Here is a 22,229-nt window from a genome sequence, read left to right as displayed (position 1 = left end):
TACGCAGGTTTGGAATTCCCTACAAGCCAAGCCTAAACAAAATACTTGTCTTTCCTTATAAATTTTGATAAGGAATTTTATTTTATTTGTTGCTTTGGGGTAGGACCGCGAGACGAATTTTCCCGACAACGCCTTATCTGTAGAGTGGTAGTGGGATCCTCCATAGGGAGAGACTAGTTGGCACTTCAGCACTGCGTTGTCATCGGTCCAGGCGAAGGTCCTTCGTCAGATCTGGATACGGCCTGGATCCAGCAGGCTGCAGGAAAACCTCGGGATAAACACAGACACTAAAATTAGCGTAGATGCCATTCTTCTCATGATGTAACGAGTACATCAGGATTTTTGGGAAGTGTTCCCGGTTCCGGCTGACCTACTATATGCAGCCTAACATTAAATTATAGAAGTCTATAATGTATTATGTGAAAGCTAGGTCAAAGAGATGTGTCTTTAATCTGGCTTTGAACTGACAGAGTGTGTCTGCTTCCCGGACAATGGTAGGAAGACTGTTCCAGAGTTTTGGTGCTAAATAGGAAAAGGATCTACCGCCAGCAGTCGATTTTGATATTCTAGGTATTATCAACTGGCCAGAATTTTGAGATCGCAATAGACGTGACGGACTATAATGCGTTAAGAGCTCGCTCAAGTACTGCGGAGCTAAACCATTCAGTGCTTTGTAAGTGATCAGCAATATTTTAAAATTGATGCGATGTTTAATAGGGAGCCAATGCAGTTTTGACAGAACCGGGCTAATATGGTCATACTTCCTGGTTCTGGTAAGAACTCGAGCTGCTGCGTTTTGGACCAGCTGTAGTTTGTTTATTAAGCGTGCAGGGCAACCACCCAGTAGAGCATTACAATAATCTAGCCTTGAGGTCATGAACGCATGAACCAATTGTTCCGCATTTGTCAATGAGAGCATATGGCGTAATTTAGATATATTTTTAAGATGGAAAAATGCAGTTTTACAGATACTAGACACGTGACTTTCAAATGAAAGATTGGTATCAAAGAGCACACCCAGGTTCCTAACCGACGACGAAGACTTAACAGAGCAGCCATCGAGTGTTAGACAGTATTCTAGATTATTACGTGAGGAAGTTTTTTGTCCAATAATTAGAAACTCTGTTTTTTCAGAATTTAGAAGTAGGAAATTACAAGTCATCCAATTTTTTTTATATCCGCTATGCATTCCGTTAATTTTGTGAATTGATAAGTTTCGTTAGGTTTTGAAGAAATATAGAGCTGAGTATCATCGGCATAACAGTGAAAGCTAATGCCATGTTTCCTAATGATATCTCCTAAGGGTAGCATGTACAGAGTGAACAGCAGCGGTCCTAGTACTGAGCCTTGTGGTACGCCATACTGAACTTGTGATCGATGAGTCTCATTTTGGTTAATAATGATGAGTAAATACAACCGCCTATCGTAAGACACACTCACATCCTCTTATGAGGAGTTATGAGGCCACATTCCAAAACCATCCGTTTCATAAATGTTGGCGAAATTACTTGGCTCAGTGTTACCCTCTGTTGCGGGTCTCAAATCACTATGACTGGCTCGGTTGGACTTTGATTCCTCTAACCAGGATCTGACAGGGATGGAAACTACAGAAGCAACACACACACACACACCATCAAAGTGTGGCCAGCAGCAGAAAGATAAAAGCAAGCAAGAGCACACATACTCATACACACAGTCTCACACATGGCTGCAAACCCAAATTTTGTGCATAACCCTTTCATATTAATAGAGCTCCTAGGCTATTTTTTATTTGTAAAAACAATTATGTTCCTATTTTTTCCCCTCATAAGGAATATTAAGTCTCAGTCTGTAAGGGTTTAAGAACTGCACAATCATTTCATGCTCCCTGTAGAGCAATTAGAAGATCCAGATCTCTTTAAACTAGAAAAAGCTAGTGGCCACTTTCAATGTTTACAGTACACTGACTTTTTAAAACCGCATTAGAGGCACAAATCCCACAATATTCCCATATTAGGGGGGAAAAAACAGGAATAAACATCATTTGATTTGAAGCCTTAGTAAATTATCTAAATCCATTTTCAGAATTTTTACCCATATGCTAGTGTTGACTGCATTTATCAACCATTCAACTAACCAACCAACCAACTCTATAACAAGTTCAAATATAATTTATTTTAAAATTCAAAGTTTTGATTTAAACATTTAGACGTGTCCTATTTTTTTGTAACAGGATTGAAAACCTCATATAAAATGTATAATATCAACTTTGATCCCATTATAATTCAACATTTTCTGAAATTTAAGCACCTCTTTTCACTCACCATTACAAAGAAACAGGAGACTCCTGAATAATGTCGTGGAAGAGACTACTGAATAATGTCATTATATGTACTGAAAAAATCAAGAGTCCTGTTCCTGGCTCTGGCTGAACATTACACACACTCACAGAGCTGAGTGAGACATCTAATCCAGTATCAGAACATCATGGTGTGTTGCTTTCAACACTTAAGGGTTGTTAGAGCTGTGAGAGTTTGTTTCATGCTTGTCTGATTGATAGAGTTGTCTGCTGTCAGAGTTTCCTCTTCCTCTGTCTCCATAGCTTTATCTCAGTTACTTCAACAAAGTCTGAGTGCGAAAATGCTTAGACTGTCTTCTTGGGCTAAAAAAAGTGAACCTGTTTCAAGGTAACAAAAAAATGAAAAAGCAAAATGAATTTTGTTTGGCGTTCATTTCGGAATTCGAAACAGCTTGCCAAACCGAACTTTCCTGAAAAGTTCCTCCCTTCTTTGACATGAAATTCTGTTCAGTCCATTGAGATCAGACGTCCGTCCGTGAAAACCAGAACACACTGAAGAGCCGCTTTATAGTAGAAATTGAAGTTGTAAATGAAAGAGACACGGACAATATTTTAATGTTTTAATACTGTAAAGCTGTTTGGGGCCGATAGACGATGATCAGCTGATAGAGGCGCTGATGCGGGCTTATCAAGAGGATTTGATGTTTCCAATTAATGTATTAAATTATTATTATTACTACTATATTAAATTAATTTGCCCCCCAATAATTTTATTTCAGCTTACTCCTCATTTCAAAAACAACTTATTTAAGACGGAATACTTCTCTTCTCATTGTTCACTACTTATGGGCCACAAGAGAAATATTAAGAAAAAAAATTAAGGGTTACCAGCACGTTGAAGTAGATTCAGCTCTCATCGTCTCTGAGAGTATTCGCACTGTTAATGCAGCGTCAGATGTTTTTACTTTCACTTTCTGTATTGAATAATTGACTGGGGTTTGTTTGAGACTTCTCCACCGCCATAACTCTAGCAAAGTTTGCACAATGCTTGTGTGATATCCACTGGTTGATCCATTCCATTATCAACAATTGTTCGCAAAATGATGGACAGAGATTTAGATTTGGCACGAGTAGTTTTTTGTGATGTAATCAAGTAAACTATTAAATAAACAAGTAAATGAACAAGTCAATTGGGTCTTTACTGGAGTTTACTGGCACTTTACTGGAGTGCCGAATTGCAGAGCTCATGCAAACATATCCACATTGCTATGATCAAATGCTTTCTTAGCTGCTGTTTTCTCACCGCTGTCATTTTTGTTGTGTGTTACTCTTTGTAATTGAAAAGAAAGCATGCAGCACAAGCACAATTTACATATTTATCTAAACGCCACTCTCAGCAGTGTGGTCGGCATCAGGATTTCACTTATTTCTAACTTCTTTTATCCCTAAGTGAGTATATCGGGGGCCATAATTTGTTCATAATCAAATCGCGATGGGACTTTTTACAAATGTCATTTACAATGTATGTATGGTGGATATTCAAATAAAAATTTAATAAGTATTAAAAAAAAATCACATGCCGTCATTGGTAGTAACATTGAGAAATGTATGCACATTATTTTGATTTATATCTTAAAAATAGTAGCTGATCTCATTAAACCAGATATAATCATTTTACGTTTAAAAATGTAATGCATATTTCAAATAAACACTGTTCTTTGGAAATTGTTATTCATCAAAGAATTGTGCATCAACAAAAAGTAGCATAACTGTTTTCAACATTAATAACATAATAATACATGTATCATGAGCGGCAAATTAGAATATTACAATGATTTCTGAAGGATTGTGTGACAGTTATGGCTGCTGAAAATTCAGCTTTACTATTACAGGAATAAATACCATTTTAAAATATATTAAAATAGAAATTTATTTTAAACTGTAATTATATTTCACAATATTATTGTTTTTTATTACTGTATTTTGATCCAATAAATCCAGTCTGGTGAGCATAAGAAACTATATTTTTTATTGCCCTTTTTTGCAACTAACTTTCTACTAAAAAGTAAACTACGAGTAAATTCCAGCAAGTTCACTGCAATTGCTTTGATTAATATGGTACATTTCATCTATTCCAACATCACTAACTCAAATCTATTGTTACGGACACACACAGGCACACAAACACACAACACATAGGCCGCCATCATTAATCACTGTCACAGACTGGGGAATCTCCCACCGCAATGTTACAGCCATGAATAGTCAGTCTGGAAAATTAACTACCTGTCAGACACATCCAATCAAGCAGTCATCTGAGGAACGAGAGGGCCGTACACGTGTTTGACTGAGCAGGTCTGACAGCACAATTAACCAGGTCTTAAACTACAACTATGTGGGTCTTCTTGAAGGAAGAAGTTATTTATAATCAAAGGTGAAACACATCCAAGAAAAGTACATTCAACTTTTACTTCCTCCTATTTATATTAAACACTTCATCTGCTCTACTGGACACGGTTGGACTACTAATGTAGCTCCTCATGTCACTCCTTTCAGGAGAACCGGTAATCTAAACTCACCTTTTTATGCGGTCATCAGTTTTACCTGACTGGCTTCCAATAGTGCTTTACATCAAACGACTTCCCAGATAACATTCCCCTATGCGCTCTCTCTCACACACTATGCAGCATCATGGTATATGGCCCAAGAATCATTGATTGCTAATACACACACAAACCCACTAAAATACACACACATTTTCACACAAAGGTTTGGTCAATACATTTTAGATTTTACTGCAGATCCTTTGCAGTCTTCCAGTTTTTAATGTATTCAAATATGTCACTTTGGTTGGACACTATTATTTTATGTGTCCAATGTAACACTGCTGATACTGCACTCAACCTTCACAATTTTTCACTAGCTTATTTACAGAGTGCATTACAGTGTGTGCAATAAATAAACATCTATTTATTATGCACATCATTGCTCAAAATCTGAACAGCTATGTTTCTAAATTAAGTTGTGTTGCCCACAAGAGCACTCTTGACCTAAGAGGCTTTTTCTATTTTTATACTGAACATATAATATGTTTTTCCAGCTCTTCTGAAGTTCAATATAGAAATACTATATTGAAAATTCTCCCCAAGTACACCAGACTATTTATTGATACTAAGCAGCAGAAATATCTAGTTCAGGCATGAAACTCTAGAGGACACAGGCTGAAATGTCCTTTATATGCAATATGCAATCACAACGTGACTGTATGGCACAAGCTGATTGGCTTCTGCTGATCCTGCAGCCAATGAGATTGCTTGCTCAACATTTAAATAGTCTGGTTCAGTGTTTGCTGCTAGTCTGAAACCCCCCACCTCCCCCAGCTCCACCTGCCTAGATCTGCTCCAGGATTTATGTACGTATGTCTATTTATGCAGCAGCATATCTGTGTATCTATTAGCAGTAGCAAGTTCATACTTGTTCTACAGCAACAATAATCAACAGCAGTAGCAGCAGCATCACAGATCTAGGGCCAGCGCAAAAAACTACTTAAAAAACTACTATCAGGATTTACTAAAGACATGCAGTGAAAACTTAGCACTGAACAGACGTGGACAGGGTTATTTTTGCTGCCGATCTTATTCTGACGGCAAGCTGTTCAACATCACTCGTCTCCACGCCAAGACTAAAGTCACAAAGGTACTCATTCGTGAGACGCTCTTCACCGATGACTCAGCCTTGACGGCCCACACCGAAGGTGGCCTGCAACAACTTGTCGGCCGTCTTTCCTACGCCTGCAAGGAGTTTGGACTGACCATCAGTCTGAAGAAAACCAAAGTCATGACCCAGGAAATAGACTCCCCTCCAACCATCACCATTGATGGGTACAACCGGGAAGTTGTCGAGAACTCCACTTACCTCGGGTCCACCATCTCCAGCTCTCTCTCCATCGACACAGAGATAAACTGCAGGGCCGCCAAGGCAGCAGCGGTCATGGCCTGGCCAGACTGAACCAGAGGGTCTGGAACAACACTAACCTCACAGAGAGGACCAAGATGTACGTCTATAAGGTCTGCACGCTCAGCACACTCTTCTATAGCAGTGAGGCGTGGACCACTCACGCGAGGCATGAGAAGAAACTCAACAGCTTTCACTTGAGGTGCCTGCGGCGTATTTTACGCATCCACTGGCAGGACAAAGTACCTAACACAGAGGTTCTGGAACACGCCGACATTAGAAGCATGTCTGCCATACTAAGCGAGTACCACCTTAGTTGGCTCGGCTACGTCAGGAGAATGGGCCCAGGCCGCATTCACAAGGATCTATTGTACGGCGAGCTGGCAGAGGGCTCCAGACTGACTGGACGTCCATGACTGTGCTACAAAGATATCTGCAAGAAAGACATGAAGCTGTCTGACATCTTCATGGGAGAGCTGGGCAGAAGACCACTCCGCCTGGCAGCTTGTTGTCAGAGAGGGCGTATAGAAAGCTGAGGAAACCAAAAATAAAAACCTTGCCACAAAGAGAGTCAAGAGGAAGGAAAAGCAACTGCAGCCTCAGCAGGCATCGTCTTCCACCTGCAAAAAATGCAGCAGAGATTGACATTCTAGATTCGGGCTCTATAGCCACTCGCGAAGGTGCAGATAGAAAATAAAAAAATAAACAAAAATAAAATGGAAGCTACACCATCGTCTCCTGTAGACCGAAGGATGCCGACGACGATTTAACGGTTAAAAAAAAAGCATGTCTTAAACCAGACGCTGTATTTGCGATGCTCTTGGTAGATTGCGTTGGTCATTATGGAAATGTTTCGGCTGCGTCTGTGTTCTTTAATAGGCTAAGGCTATGTCTACATTATTTATGTATGCATCCGAATAAATTTGAAAATAGAATTTTTTATTTCAAAATGCCCACTATCCACACTACCGTTTTCAAACGTTTTCCAAAGGTTTCTCATCCACACTGAAACGTCTAAAAACATAACAGGCACAATAGCTGTATAAACACATATCTATCGGTTTAATATGCGTCACATGACAAAACATGCGTCATCGTATTCAAAAACCTCAGTTTTCACAGTCCACACTACAACGAGATAACGGCGTGTTCACATTTACCCACTTGGGGAAGCTTTTTAAAAAAACTCAATCTTTGCAGGACAAAAATGCCGTCTCAGTGTGGACGGAAGGCCAAAATGAAGAGGAAAAGATGCGTTTTCAAACGAAAACGTTAATGTGTGGACAAGGCCTAAAATACAACATAATGGAACTTTAAACATCTTGCTCAAAAGCACATAAAATAATATGTAATTTCAACATTTACTCTTTATGCAAAGCATGGTGAAAACTAGAAACCCTACCCAATTTCAATAATGGCAATTAAAAAATAAAAAATAAAAACATTCAGAAATGCATTAAACTGCTTAAAACTGACAGTAAATACATTTTTAATGTTACAAATGATTTATTTAAAATAAATTCTGTTATTTTTATCCATCAAAGAATCTATAAAATATTAACCGGCACAACTGTTTTCAACATTGATAATAATAAGAAATGTTTCTTGAGCACCAAATCAGCATATTAGAATGATTTCTGAATCATGTGACACTGAAGACTGGAGTAATGATGCTGAAAATTAAGTGTTGCCATTACATGAATATATTACATTCTGAAATATTAAAATAAAAAGTTATTTTAAACTGCTATAATATTGAAAAATATTACTGTTTTACTGTATTTTTGGTCAAATAAATACAGGCTTGGTGAGAATAAGAGACTTCTCTCAAAAACATTTAAAAAATCTTACCGATCCCAACCGTTTGATGCTACATAAATCATAAATTGCTTGAATCTCTGAACACTGAGGAAAAAAGGCTATTATGAAGAAAAATATGCAGGGAAAAGGAAAACAGCTCAAAATAAACACATTGTAGTTTGGAAGTGCAAATGCAAGTACAAATGTCAAGTGTGGATACCTTTCAAGAATTTTGAAACTGAAATATGTTGAATGAGAATTACAAACTTTAATCAAGGTCAACTATCAAACAATCTTATTTGCTCTTGAAGTTCTCAGAAGTTGGAAATTGATCCAGCTGTTTGTGACAAGATTCAAAGAACGTCAGGCGCTTTGATTTAAAGTTGTTGTCAGGATGACCTTACTTGCCAACGTTCTCACAATTTGCGACAAAAGCAGAATTGACGTATTTACAGTCTGTAGTTATGACCTATTGAGTTGTGTGACTAGTAAGCACAGTCACAGACTGCTATTGAAGTTGATTACATCAGTAAAACTGATCAAACAAAGCCACCAGAATGTCTAGAAATCTGCAATACATGTGACCTCATGTCAGCAAACAACTGTTTCACTTTTTTATTTTAAATAAAGGTCTCCTCTTAGTATTTTAGTCAGCATTTTAAAAAAAGCTTAGCGGAAAAAAAAACACATGAGTGCATAGTGTGCTTTCACCAGTTGTAGCCCTGCTAAATTCACTAATAAAGATAAAATGCTAATGCTTTCTATTTAGCATGTAAGAACATCATGTAATGCAGCACAATATAGCCATTCAGCATTTTGCCACTACAGTTTTAGCTAAAGAGATTGTGTAATTTAGTCTATTATGAATTACATTTATTTTCTTTAATTATCTATTGTTGTGACTACTGACAGGCTGATGGCTTTATGTTTCAAATTAACTGGGAGAAAATGATCCACAATGGTAGATAATGATCCAATATCCAAATTGGTGGTCATGATTATAGGAAGAAAATTGCTTTTACTTTTCAATCTCCGGGGGAACAAACTATTTTCAAATCTGTCTCACTCTTTATATCAACTAGTTCCTTCTTTTATTATCAAGTTCTTTCACACGCACACATAGGACTCTCCAAGGAAATAGAAAATTCATATCAAAATGGTTATCTTTCTAACCCACTACAGTGATTATGATCAAAGCAAATCCATTATGCATTAGTGTGTACGCCCAGAGATCCATTATTAAGCTACAATGTCACACTTGTATATTTAACATTAATCCCCTTCAGTAAAATGATTTGTCATTCTGCTCATGTTTCATAGAGATATTTTCACATGGTCAGCTGAGGTTTGATTGAGTAATTGCACTGTTTTATTCTATGCCTCAGTCTCCATAGCACGCCTTTGTTATTGTAAAAGCAAACGAGCTACTGAAATAATGTTAAAATCTGACTTTGAGTTGTGTTTAGGTCTTTTTTTTTTACAGTGATTTGTGTAGCTACTGTTTAATTGCTTGTTAACGCAAATATCTAATCAGCCAATCACATTCCATCTCTAAATGCACAACACACACACTCCTGTCAGCTAAGAACAGGACATTGAGGCTACAATTCGCATGGGTTGACAAGTCACCAAAACTGGACAATAGAAGATTGGAAAACCGTTTCCTGGTCTGATGAGTCTCGATTTCTGCTCTGATATTCAGATGGTATAGTCAGAATTTGGTGTAAACATCATGAAAGCATGGATCTATCCTGCTTTATATCAATGGGTTCAGGCTGCTGGTGGTGTAATGGTGTGAGGGATATTTTCTTATCACGCATTTTAGGCCCCTTAGAACCAACTGAACGTTCTTTAAACGCCGCAGCCTACCTGAGAATTGTCGCTGACCATGTTTATCCCTTCCACAGTGTTCCCATCTTCTAATGGCTACTTCCAGCAGGACAACACGCCATGTCACAAAGATCAAATCATCTCAAACTGGTTTCTTGAACATGACAATGAGTTCACTAAACTCAAACGGCCTCCAGTCACCAGATCTCAATCCAATAGAGCACCTTTGGGATGTGCAGCCGACAAATCTGCAGCAACTGCGTGATGCTATCATGTCAATATGGACCAAAATTTCTCTCTCTCTCTCTCAAAAAAAAAAATCCAGCACCTTGTTGAATCAATGGCATGAAGAATTAAGGAAGTTCTGAAGGCAAAAGGGGGTTCAACCCAGTACTAGTAAAGTGTACCTAATAGAGATGCACCGATTGATCGGCTGGTGACCGGAATTGGCAGATTTTCACGTGATCGGCCGTGACCGGCGACCGGCCGGTCAGTCTGACAAATGCCGATTTTATGCCGGTCAAATGCACTCAGGCGCCGCATGATTAACATCGCGCAACATCAGCATCACACGTGCACACGGAACACACATGTAGGAAACCTCGTGAATTACGTCCGTTCAGACCGCAAGCGCGTATTTTATTCGGCGTGCATGTTAATCAATGAGTGCATTCACAACGGGCGAGGGAGCAGCGCGTGAGCGTCAGGCAGGAGTGTAGTGAGCAGTGAAGCGCGTTTCGGCGCCGAGTCTATTTGCTGCACTGCTCACGCTCAATTAAAGGGAAAGCACTAGCCTGGGAAAACCCAGACAACTTCCGGCAAATTCAGATTTGCTCGAGAAGTAGTCTGGCAAAGAGCTCATTCAAGCCCATTTCCATGGCCTAGAAATCGCGGCACCAATCAGAAACGTTGAGGCGGGCTTTACACAATGACGATCGCTCTGATTGGTTTTAGGTCTATCCAATTGCGCCCAGAGGCATTTGAGTGACATCTGTTCAACTTTTAAATGCATTATTATATTCAAATTGCAAACACATGAGGACAGTCTCCATGAAAGACCCACTGGCAGATGAACGTGCTACTACATTTCTCTCCGAAACGGTAGGAAATTAAATTAGATTTAATAGAGGATTTTAACTGTGACAAGATGATTGACAGGGCAGTTTAAGTGACAGGATGCACGCGACAGATAAAGATGATGAAGTAGTATGTCCCAAAGCTTGCCTACTTTTTTGCTACACATTCAAATGTAAATACCTTTTCTTCACAAAAAGAGTACATACTTTTATGGCGTAGTTTAACTTAGGCGAATTGGGACGCAGCTTTACACAACGACGATCGCTCTTGACGAGGCATTTGAGCGACGTCCGTTGGTGACGCCCTTTTTGGAAATGATTTGTCTATGGAGCTTTGCCAGACCATAACTCAGTTACTACTGAGAATGGTCTCGTTTTAACCAGGCTAGGAAAGCACACTTTTGATGGACAAAATAGCCTAAATAGGGTTTCACAAAAACTGGTTTAACAAGAACTGGAGTAGGCTACAGTATGTCAGAAAAGAAAACGAAGACTAATATTTATAGAAAATGTACCCATTTAAACTTGTTTTATTATTCAGTTTGTACAAGTGATTGCAATAGGCCTGTGTGTGTGTGCTTTGAGAAATATCTTTATACTGCAAGGCTATATTTATTTTATTTTTTATTTATATATTTTATTGCCATTCCCTGTTTTCATACAGACGTTTAGTTTGCTAAATACATATATAAAAAAAATATTGGATATTGAATGTGAAAAGGAAATGGTTCTTTCATAACACTGCACTTTAGATGTGTGTGAATTACCCACACCTGGAGTAATTTATATAGTTCTATTTTATAGCGTTTATCTGTTCAAAAAAAACTATGCAAATTGTAAAATGATCTATTACAGAAAAGATATAAAATAAATATTTGTGTGTGCTGTAAAGTGGTTAGAAAAAATGAAATCAGAATCGGCTAAAATCGGTATCGGCAGGTCAAACTCAATGAAAAATCAGAAATCGGAATCGGCCCAGAAAATTGTAATCGGTGCATCTCTAGTACCTGATACATTCCTTGCAAAAAACAGCATTTGCAGTAAATTATAGCATTTTTCTTTTTTTACAGTGCATGTAATAAATAATTGCCTTGCATTGTTCTAGTCAGGCCACATATAGGAGATACTGCAGTATGTAATTTCTTTACCCTAAGCGTCACTAAATGATTACTGGTTTCACAAACACTCCCCCATCTGACACTGGTAAAGTTAACAGTTCAAAGTTAAACTGGAGGGAAACTCTTACTGAAGCTTAAATATGTGCTTCATGTGGCGACATCTGAATGATCTTGTTGTATTACCTGGTTATTTAATGAGTGAATCAGCCTGACTACATTAGATTAAGCCAACAGTCTTTTTAAGGGTCATATCAGGTAGAAATAGCTCCTAACTTCACACATTCTGTTTACACAGCGAATCTGAAGTCATTTGCACATCTTCAGCTACAGTATGAATCGGGATAAGCTAAAACTTTTTTTTCATGAATATGAATGAAATGTTAGACTGAATGTTGGATTACTGCGGTCTATGTAAACATATACAGCGTTTTGATCATTTGCACACGACCAAAGCCTTTAATGCTTTTAAGAGTTTTAGCTGAAGCACAGCTGTGTTTTTAACTGTGAAGAAACACATTTCAATTAGCAATTAAAAACATTCTCACGAATAACGCTGGCATTAAATCACTCCCACAGTGGAAGCTGATTGCGTACAAGTCTTTTGGGTCATTTAAAATGAGAGAATTTCATGTCTAAACAACCTCAACTTAATAGGCCTGTCAAACACAAATTATCATCTCTAGAAAAAAACCCAAAAAAAAACCCCCAAATTGTACAATCCAATCTTGTTTAGAAACAAGCTTCAGCAGATTTCGTCTCATGCGTAATCAAACATATCATAATTATATACGCTATGATTGAATTTGAGCTCATACGTGACCGAGATCCAGCTGGAGGCATTGAAAAGTAATCCAAAAAAAACAAGAATTGGAGAAATGAACATAATGGTCAGTGAACTTCCGTTTGTGAAAAAGAGATGTGCTTCATTTTACTGAATGCACTCAAAATAAAAAAAAACTGTTTAGTACTAATGTACTAATTTGCAATGTCATCATTACAAATGAGTAATTAGCCTACAAATATATTTAAACATACGACAAGTTTCAACAGAAATGACATTAAAGTATATTTTAGTTACCATAAATGCTTGTACATTCAGCAGTACACTTTAACCATATTTGTAGGTATGTATGTATATTAATTATGTACGCAAGTCCTACTTGTGTCAAACAGCACTCCAAAGTTCAGTTAATTGCATATCATATAATTTCAAACTAAAATGCATTGTCATTTAATAGCAATTAACATACAATTAAAGGAATAGTTCACTGAAAAATAATAATTCTGTCATTATTTGCTCACCCTCAAAATGTTCCAAACCTATATTCATTTCTTTCTTCTGCTGAACACAAAAGAAGATATTTTGAAGAATATGGGTAACCAAACAGTTGATGAACCCCACTGACTTCCATAGTATTCTTTTCCCCCATACTTGGAAATCAATGGTGTTCATCAACAGTCTGGTTACCAACATTCTTCAAAATATCTTCTTTTGTGTTCAGCAGAAATTCATACAGGTTTGGAACAAATTGAGGGCGAGTAAATTTTCATTTTTGGGTGAACCATCCCTTTAAGTGTCTGAAAACATTACATTCAGTTTGCACTCATTGGAAGGATATTCTTTTAAAGTCTATTATTTCCATTATAAGTACTCTTTTAAAACCATGCTAAAGTGTACTTCTTTTTCACAAAGGACATCGCATGACATCTTGTCAGATTTTTGTAACGTGGTGATTAAGAAATTGAGAAATGGATCTCCACTGAACGAGTGTCAGAGTGAGAACAGACAGGGAGGAGAACATTTTAATTTAGCCAAGACATGAAAAGAACTTTCAAACAGTTCCGTTCAAGTTTAGATTGATTCTTAAAGCATTCGCAATTAGTGTCTGTGTCCTTACATGATGAATAATTATTAACTCTACTAATCATTGGAAAAACTTCATTAAGTATGAATGAAATGTATTGTGAGCTTCATTTGAATGCTATGATTTTGATTAAAAGTCAGCATGACGCTGCATGCTTTGGTTCATTTGTTCATTTGAGTGAATGATTGTGATTAAAGGAGGGAAGAACACACTGACCTTCACCACGTCTTCATCAGTGGACTGGCAGAGCACAGCGTCTGACACGTCTGTAACCGTCCCGTCTGTGCCCACCGTCACCACCTTCACTGGCACTGCCACCGTCTTCCCGGTCAGCACTGCAGTGTTCAGGATCTCCGTTTCCTGCCAGCACAGACACAGCAAACAGCCTTCCATCACTCATTCTGTCCTTCCTTCATTTATGCCTCTATAAAATTAAAGCATTTTTACAGTGCAGGTAATAAATAATTGCCTTGCATTGTTCTAGTCAGGCCACATATAGGAGATACTGCAGTAAGTCATTTCTTTACCCTAAGCGTCACTAAATAATTACCGGTTCATTCCTTCCTTCTTTTTCCATACTTCAGTCATTAACATGTTTGTTCACTTGTTTGTTAATTGTCATTTCTTCCTTTATATGTATCCTCCCTTCATGAATTCATTTAGGTCATTCTTCTGTTCTTTCCCTTCTTCTTTCCATCATTTATTCCTCCTCATTCCATTCATTCGTTCTTTCACTCACTTATTTATTCATTGATTTAATCCTTCATTTGTTTCTATTCCCTTCTTCTTCCTTGATTTCCATCCATTCACCCTCCTTCTATAATTAATTCATTATCTTATCTGTTCCTTTCTTCCATCGTTTATTCCTCCTCCTTCCTCATTTCTTTTTTTCATTATTCATTGATTCTCAGGTTATTTCATGCACTTGTTCCTTCTTTCCATCATCAAACCACCTGTCCTTCATTCCTTAATTTCTACTCATCCATCATTCATTAATTCCTTCATTATTTCCATTCTACTGTACATTCATTCATTCATTCCTTGCTTCTTTTCATCCTCCCCTTTTCCATTTTGAAACGTATCTGATCTTTCCTTCCTTCTATTCATTATTTATTATTCCTTCATTCTTTCCTTTTTCCTATTTATTCATCCGTTCTTTCACTCACTCCTCTTCCCCATCCACCCACCCATCATTCATTCATTTCTATTTTCTTCTTTTTCCAACTCTTTTCTGTAGTTAATTAATTATTGTATCTGTCCATCATTCATTCCTTTATTCTTTCATTCATTCCTTTCTTATTTCCATCCATCCACCAGTCATTATTTCAGACTTTCCTACATTCATTCACTCCTTCTTACTATTCATCTTTCATTCATTGGTTTAATTATTATCTACATCCATCCTTCACGTCTGCTCATTCCTTCTTTCAGTTATTCATTATTTATTTCTATATAAAGATATCTGTATATCTCTCTTTCTTTCTTTTTCTTTCAAACATTCACGCAACCCAGTCGTTCCTTCTTTCTTGCCATTTATTTATTTATTTATTCATTCTCTGTCACTCCCTTTTCATTTCATCTATCCTTTCCATTCATTATTTCAGCCTTTCCTAGATTAGTTTGTTCATTCCATTATTCCTTTATATCAAATCCTTAATTTATTGTTTTAATCCTTCCCCACATCCTATCCTTCATTCTTAATCCGTCCTTTCTTTCCGTCTTTCATTATTTGCTTCCTCCATCCTTCTTAACCTCATTTTATTTTATTTTCATTCTTATTTATTTATTTATTTTCATTACTTTCCCCATTCATCCCTCCCTCCCTACTTCCTTCTCTCATTCAATTGTTCTTTCATTCACTCCTTTCCATCCATCCATCCTTCACTCAATCAGTGACTCCTCCATCCATCCTTCTCTCTTTTGTTCTTTCATTCACTGCTTTCCATTCTCCTTCCCACCCACTCACTCACTCACTGAAACATACACTCACTCACTCACTGAAACATACACTCACTCACACACTGAAACATACACTCACTCACTCACTGAAACATACACTCACTCACTCACTGAAACACCCACTCACTCACTCACTGAAACATACACTCACTCACTGAAACATACACTCACTCACTCACTGAAACATACACTCACTCACACACTGAAACATACACTCACTCACACACTGAAACATACACTCACTCACTCACTGAAACATACACTCACTCACTCACTGAAACATACACTCACTCACTGAAACATACACTCACTCACTCACTGAAACATACACTCACTCACTCACTGAAACATACACTCACTCACTGAAACATACACTCACTCACTCACTGAAACATACACTCACTCACTCACTGAAACATACACTCACTCACTGAAACATACACTCACTCACTCACTGAAACATACTCACTCACTCACTGAAACATACACTCACTCACTCACTGAAACATACACTCACTGAAACATACACTCACTCACTCACTGAAACATACACTCACTCACTCACTCACTCACTCACTCACTGACTGAAACATACACTCACTCACTCACTCACTCACTGAAACATACACTCACTCACTGAAACAAACTCACTCACTCACTCACTGAAACATACACTCACTCACTGAAACAAACTCACTCACTCACTCACTGAAACATACACTCACTCACTCACTGAAACATACACTCACTCACTCACTCACTCACTCACTGAAACACTCACTCACTCACTCACTCACTCACTGAAACATACACTCACTCACTCACTGAAACATACACTCACTCACTCACTGAAACATACACTCACTCACTCACTGAAACAAACTCACTCACTCACTCACTGAAACATACATTCACTCACTCACTGAAACATACACTCACTCACTCACTCACTCACTGAAACATACATTCACTCACTCACTGAAACATACACTCACTCACTCACTCACTGAAACATACATTCACTCACTCACTGAAACATACACTCACTCACTCACTCACGTTTCAGTCCTTCTACACATTCAATCTGTTATCCATAATTCATTCATCCCTCCTTATTTTTCTTCATTCTTTATTTCCTGCCTCCATTCTTCATTCCCACATTCATTTCTTCTTTCATATTCCTTCCTTTCTACATTTAACCATTTACCCCCCAGAATTTACGATAGAAATAATGTGACAAAGTAAAAGAGGTTGGGTAAAAAAAAAAAAGCTTATAAGGAGCAGAAGAGAAGTCAAAGAGCTGAGGAAGGAGGCAGCGGGGCAATGGGTTTGACAGTTCAGGGAGGGGGTTCATTAGAAGAGAAACAGACCGAGTCCTTAACCTTTCAGCCACAGAGTCACACTGTTTCAGACAACCACATAATTGAGACCATTACAGTCAGCGTGAGAAACTCAGCCCCCATTGTGCCATCCCTGAGAGACAGGCAGACATTAGCAACATAGTCAATTTACCTCATTAGCAGATCACTTTCAATTAACCAATCTGCTTGCCCTCAATGTCCAACAGCGGCAGCACGGTTACTGCAATCAGACGGTATTCATTCACTGTAAGCACCATCTTTCCATCCTCATTTCTTTCTCTTTATTTCGCTCTTTTATAAGAGAGCAAGAGATGACATAACCTAATCTCAATGAATGCATAATGACATGCTCAGCTTACCGCTATCTCACCAACTCTCTGCCTTATTATTCCCATTACCACAAGCACCACTTTCTGTATCTCTATCTTGCCTTCAGTAGTTTTTCCTTTTCATGTTTTAGAAAGGAATGAAAAAAAAAAAAAAAATTTGTCCTGACAGCTTTGGTTTTTCCCCCTCCATATTATATATATTTTTAAGCCGATCTGATCTTTACAGGCTTGATTTCATGTCATTTCTGTAATGCTATTACTGGAAGACTGTCTTTTTCGGTTTAATTCCTGGATCATGTTAGTAAAGAGACTGTGGTGTCTTCATGCTTCATTGCATCTTGACTAAGTCCTTTATGCCAAACAGGGAGGTGCCACTTCTCACGCATCCCTCTAAGAATGGACTTATAAATGTTTGAGATGTTTTTGTGTGCTGAATAATTTAAAGACAGTGAAAGAGAGGATTGAAATCTGTGAAGGCATTTTACTTGAGACAGAATTAGTCTCAGAGTAAATAAATGCGGACGCAAATGGAAAATGCATGCAACATCTCTTTTGCTAAAAGAAAACTAAATGTAAAAATTGTATTAGTTTATTTATGAGCCACTTTTATCTTTGAGGCCATCCCAAAAGGAGGTTTTGTCATATTTAGCTAACTTTTGGTGACATTTTTTCAGCAAATCTGTCCTCAGGGTATGGCTAAGTAAGTTCAGATACACACACACAGACCTTTTAAATTACATCAATGAGAACCTCTCTTAAATGCAATGGTGTTCATGCTAAAATAACATTATAACCTACTCTCAAACATAACCCTCAAACAAACCTTGTGACATTATTGGATTTAAAGCAAAACAAGATTTGGCTGATTTATGTGCATTTCAAATAGGGGGGACAACTTCAAATGTCCTGCTTTTATTTGTTTGACTGTATCTTTGAGAATAATTTTAAATTTGGCTCTCATAAGAATAGCTAAACATGTACAAACAAAAAATGGCTCTCCAGAACACTTGACTCTGATCAGATCAGTTTCATGTCTTGTATTACTACACAGTCTCTTTCTTCGTGGATAATGAAACAGAAAAATACAGTTAAAAATATTTCATTTTCAAACATGGCCATTATTGGGATCATTATTGCAAACGTTTAGAGTGAAAAAAGCACGTCAAGTTCTTAAAAATGCATTCATGTTCATTTTGTTTTTATTTTTTTTTATTCTATTTTGATCAAAAGTTTCAATTTAATGAAAAATATTGTGATGTATTAAACTTCGTTTATTTATTTTGAAAACAAATAAAGGAAATCAGAGACGATCAAATCTCCCGCAGTCTCAAAACTGTGTCCCTTTCCCCAATTGGCCACACCCTCAACCAACTACCGTAGGAGTTATTGATGGCTTGAAAAAGCCAATTTACAGATCTACTATATAAACTTATTATTATTCTGAGCCAAATGTTAGACTATATCTCCTCCTAGACCGTTAAAGCTACGACCACCAAACTGTTCGCACGGGATAAGATATCTCAGTAAAACTAGCAGAAGTGGGAGGAGTAACTCGAATGATGCACCGCCGTCACCTCCCTGCGTATTACATTGCTTTCGTATATCATGTTGTGCGCAAACACATATATATAACCTATATTTGTATAGGCCTATAACAGTTAGGTCCGGGCGGATGTATTAAATAAATTCAGATTGTATAATGTTGGTAATATAGTGACTTATCTAACACTAAAATAAGTTTTGTGGCTCTAAAAAGTGCTTTTTGATCTGAATGGTATGTGGAAAACGCTTGAGTTTTGCCACAGATTTGTCCCAGCGTCTAGAACGCAACTGAATGCTTTTTCAAGCGCCTCCATACTTGACAAACCGCGGAAAACTACTTTTAAACACAAAATGACAAAATATTTATGTACATATTTACAGCGGGTCTATTCGCACGGGATTTGTATTACCTGAGCTAATTTTTTCAGACCTTTTTACTGAAGGTAAAAGTCGCCGTAATCTTTACTGACATTGTCCGTAATGAATACTGAGATGGCATTCAGACGGGACTAAAATCACAGAGAAGCTCTGGTAATTATTACTTTACCCCATCCCTCTATGTCAAACTAGTCCCGTCCGAATAGGGCTTTTGTGTGCTATCTCTTTTCAGACTGATTTGACTTTCTGTTTTCTTAAAAATGTATATTAAAAATCATAAAAATCCCATAGACTTTCATTGAGCAAATGTCCAAGACTGTTTGAACTCTGTTTAACTGCCAGAAGCCCTTGATACTCATTTAAGCTTTAAGCTATCTATCTTCTTTCTAATAACTAATCTTTCTTTCTTTCGAACTAATCTTTCTTTCTTTCGAACTAATCTTTCTTTCTTTCGAACTATTCTTTCTTTTTTCTTTCTTTCTTTCTCTTTCTTTCTTTCTTTCTTTCTTTCTTTCTTTCTTTCTTTCTTTCTTTCTTTCTTTCTAACTTATCTTGATGATCTATCTATCCATCCATGGTCATGTTAAATCATGCTAAATCACGTGGTAAACCATGGTAAATCATGCTAGCAACCATACTAGAAACATGGTAAATCATGTTAAATTTTCTGGCTAGGCTTTTTCAAGTCAACTTAAAGTTTGTCTACGAACTTTACTATCTAGTTATATTAACATTTTAGCAAAATCAAACTGAAATGGAGGTATTAGGTTTTTGACCAGCAAATGTCAGACATAAATGTTTTGTCAGTCATTAGAATGGCCACATCTGAGGCAGTAAGTGCATCAAGTTATGTTTTCATCAACTTACAGGTTATAAAGTTTAATGTAGCTCTGTGGGCTCACACATTTTTTCGGTCATTTGGCCAAAATCTCATGTTATAAAAGATGAAGTGCTTCGCACAGGCTATTCAAGACAGTATTGGTTATGACTCAGCGACAAATGCTTGACTAAGACAGTCTGCCCAGCTTCTCAAATACATAAAACATATGCATGTTAATAAAACATTTATATATCTCATAAAAATAAATGTACAGTAAATACTGTATACTGTTCCCACACACCAACACACACACTTGTATGGAGGTTAAACCCTTTAGAACTCTGGTGTGTTCCTTTCACTTTAGCCCACAATAAGAACACTTTAAGGGAAATCCCTGACTCATCCATCACTAAACGCTTCATCTGCAGCCTCTCTCTCTCTTTATGCTCTCTGCCCTGAATGCCCCCAAGCCTCCCTCTGCCCTCCTGCTAAAATCATTGCCATCGACGGGCTAAATAGCTCTGGAACTTGGGAGAAAGCCAGAACATGTGGACATGTCTATGTGTGCGTGGATCGCTCGTCTACTTGTTTGGGGTTAGGAGCCTCACAGCAGGATAAATGTGAGCAGCAGGACATTAGCTGTTAGCAAGAAGGAGATCACTGCATGCTGGTAATAAGCCGCAGTGGGACGTCAGTAGAGAGGGAAGAGGGCTGAGACGGCCACTGCAATTGGACACAGACACGGCCATTATCAAAGTTGTGGGGCTGGACTGTTTACAGGCTTGTCCCCCGATGGGTTTTAATGGGCTAGATAGAAAGCATGCTGCAGGGCAAGCCCAGGAGCTAATGGAGGAATTTATGAAACAAGCTCATTCTCAAGGACATCGCAGTCAGATGCTGAGTTCTGCCTCTTATGGCTGCTTTTGGCCATTTTAGGGACCTTGACAAAGAGGCTTTTCTGTCCTGCTGCCTGAAAGGTTAATGTCAATGACCTAAGATGCACGAAAGGAATTGCATGCAATCTAAATAGGGCTGAGCATTACACATTCCACTATTCAAAGTGTTTTGATCATTGTGTTGGAAATGTACAATTAAAGGGATGCTTCACCGCTGGCAAAAATGGGCTTTCAATAAAACATGGCTACTTATACAGTAGAAAAAGGCAGCCCGTTCTCATACCCAAGACGTCACTTTCAACCATGCTTCAATATCTGACGCTCAAAGCACCCTTTAGCATCCATATGAGACGCATAACCCTACCACAGACCTAAACCTACCCAACCGAAGCGTCTCATATTGACGCTAAGGGTGCTTTGTGCGTCGGATATTGACGCTTTCGAAAGCGTCAGTTACATGACGCCTAAACCTACCCATAACCGAAGCGTCACATATGGACGCTAAAGGGTGCTTTGACCGTCAGATATTGAAGCATGGTTGAAAGTGACAAAAAGTGACGTCTTAGGTATGAGAATGTGTTGAAAAAGGAGAAATCATTTTTGAAATCAGTGCTACCTGACAAAAGAAAACAGAAAGAAGGCTGTTGTCTTCCCTTTAGCCAAATAGGTAGGAAAACTTCAACAGCCATAAAGCACTGGGCATGTTGCCGTCCAAGGCCAAAATAAGTTAAACATTATTAATTTACCTATACTACCGACATTGTAACACACAGTGGGTTGAAATTCAGAGAAATTACAATTTAAGCAACACTTTAAACGTTGTGACTTTGTACTTTTGCACTTCTTATTTGGCAATATAGTTTCAACAACAACAGCATAACTTGGTAATAAGGTCATTCATTTACACAAAATCAGCTCAAACTATTTATTTCAATAATTTGATTTAAACTCATTGAGTTGATTGCATCATCGCTCTAAATTATTTATGGACATCTCTACTGCGTTAAAATGTTTTTGTTCAAA

At 37.8% G+C, this 22,229-nt stretch overlaps 1 protein-coding gene across 1 annotated transcript in view; it reads right to left on the bottom strand.

The window, feature by feature from the left end:
- LOC307173574 (transmembrane protein 132C) overlaps positions 1-22,229 on the bottom strand; it is a 334,752-nt gene that overhangs the window by 29,624 nt on the left and 282,899 nt on the right. The window contains exon 5 of the mRNA XM_079896781.1: positions 14,138-14,281. Within this exon, the coding sequence (XP_079752907.1) occupies positions 14,138-14,281 (144 nt within the window). The remainder of the gene's footprint in view (positions 1-14,137; positions 14,282-22,229) is intronic.

This window comes from Squalius cephalus (genome assembly GCF_949319135.1).
Source record: "Squalius cephalus genome assembly, chromosome: 16".
In the NCBI taxonomy this organism is placed as follows: Eukaryota; Metazoa; Chordata; class Actinopteri; order Cypriniformes; family Leuciscidae; genus Squalius; species Squalius cephalus.
The sequence above is the reverse complement of the archived record's forward strand: the minus strand, read 5'-3'. Positions and strand labels throughout refer to the sequence as shown.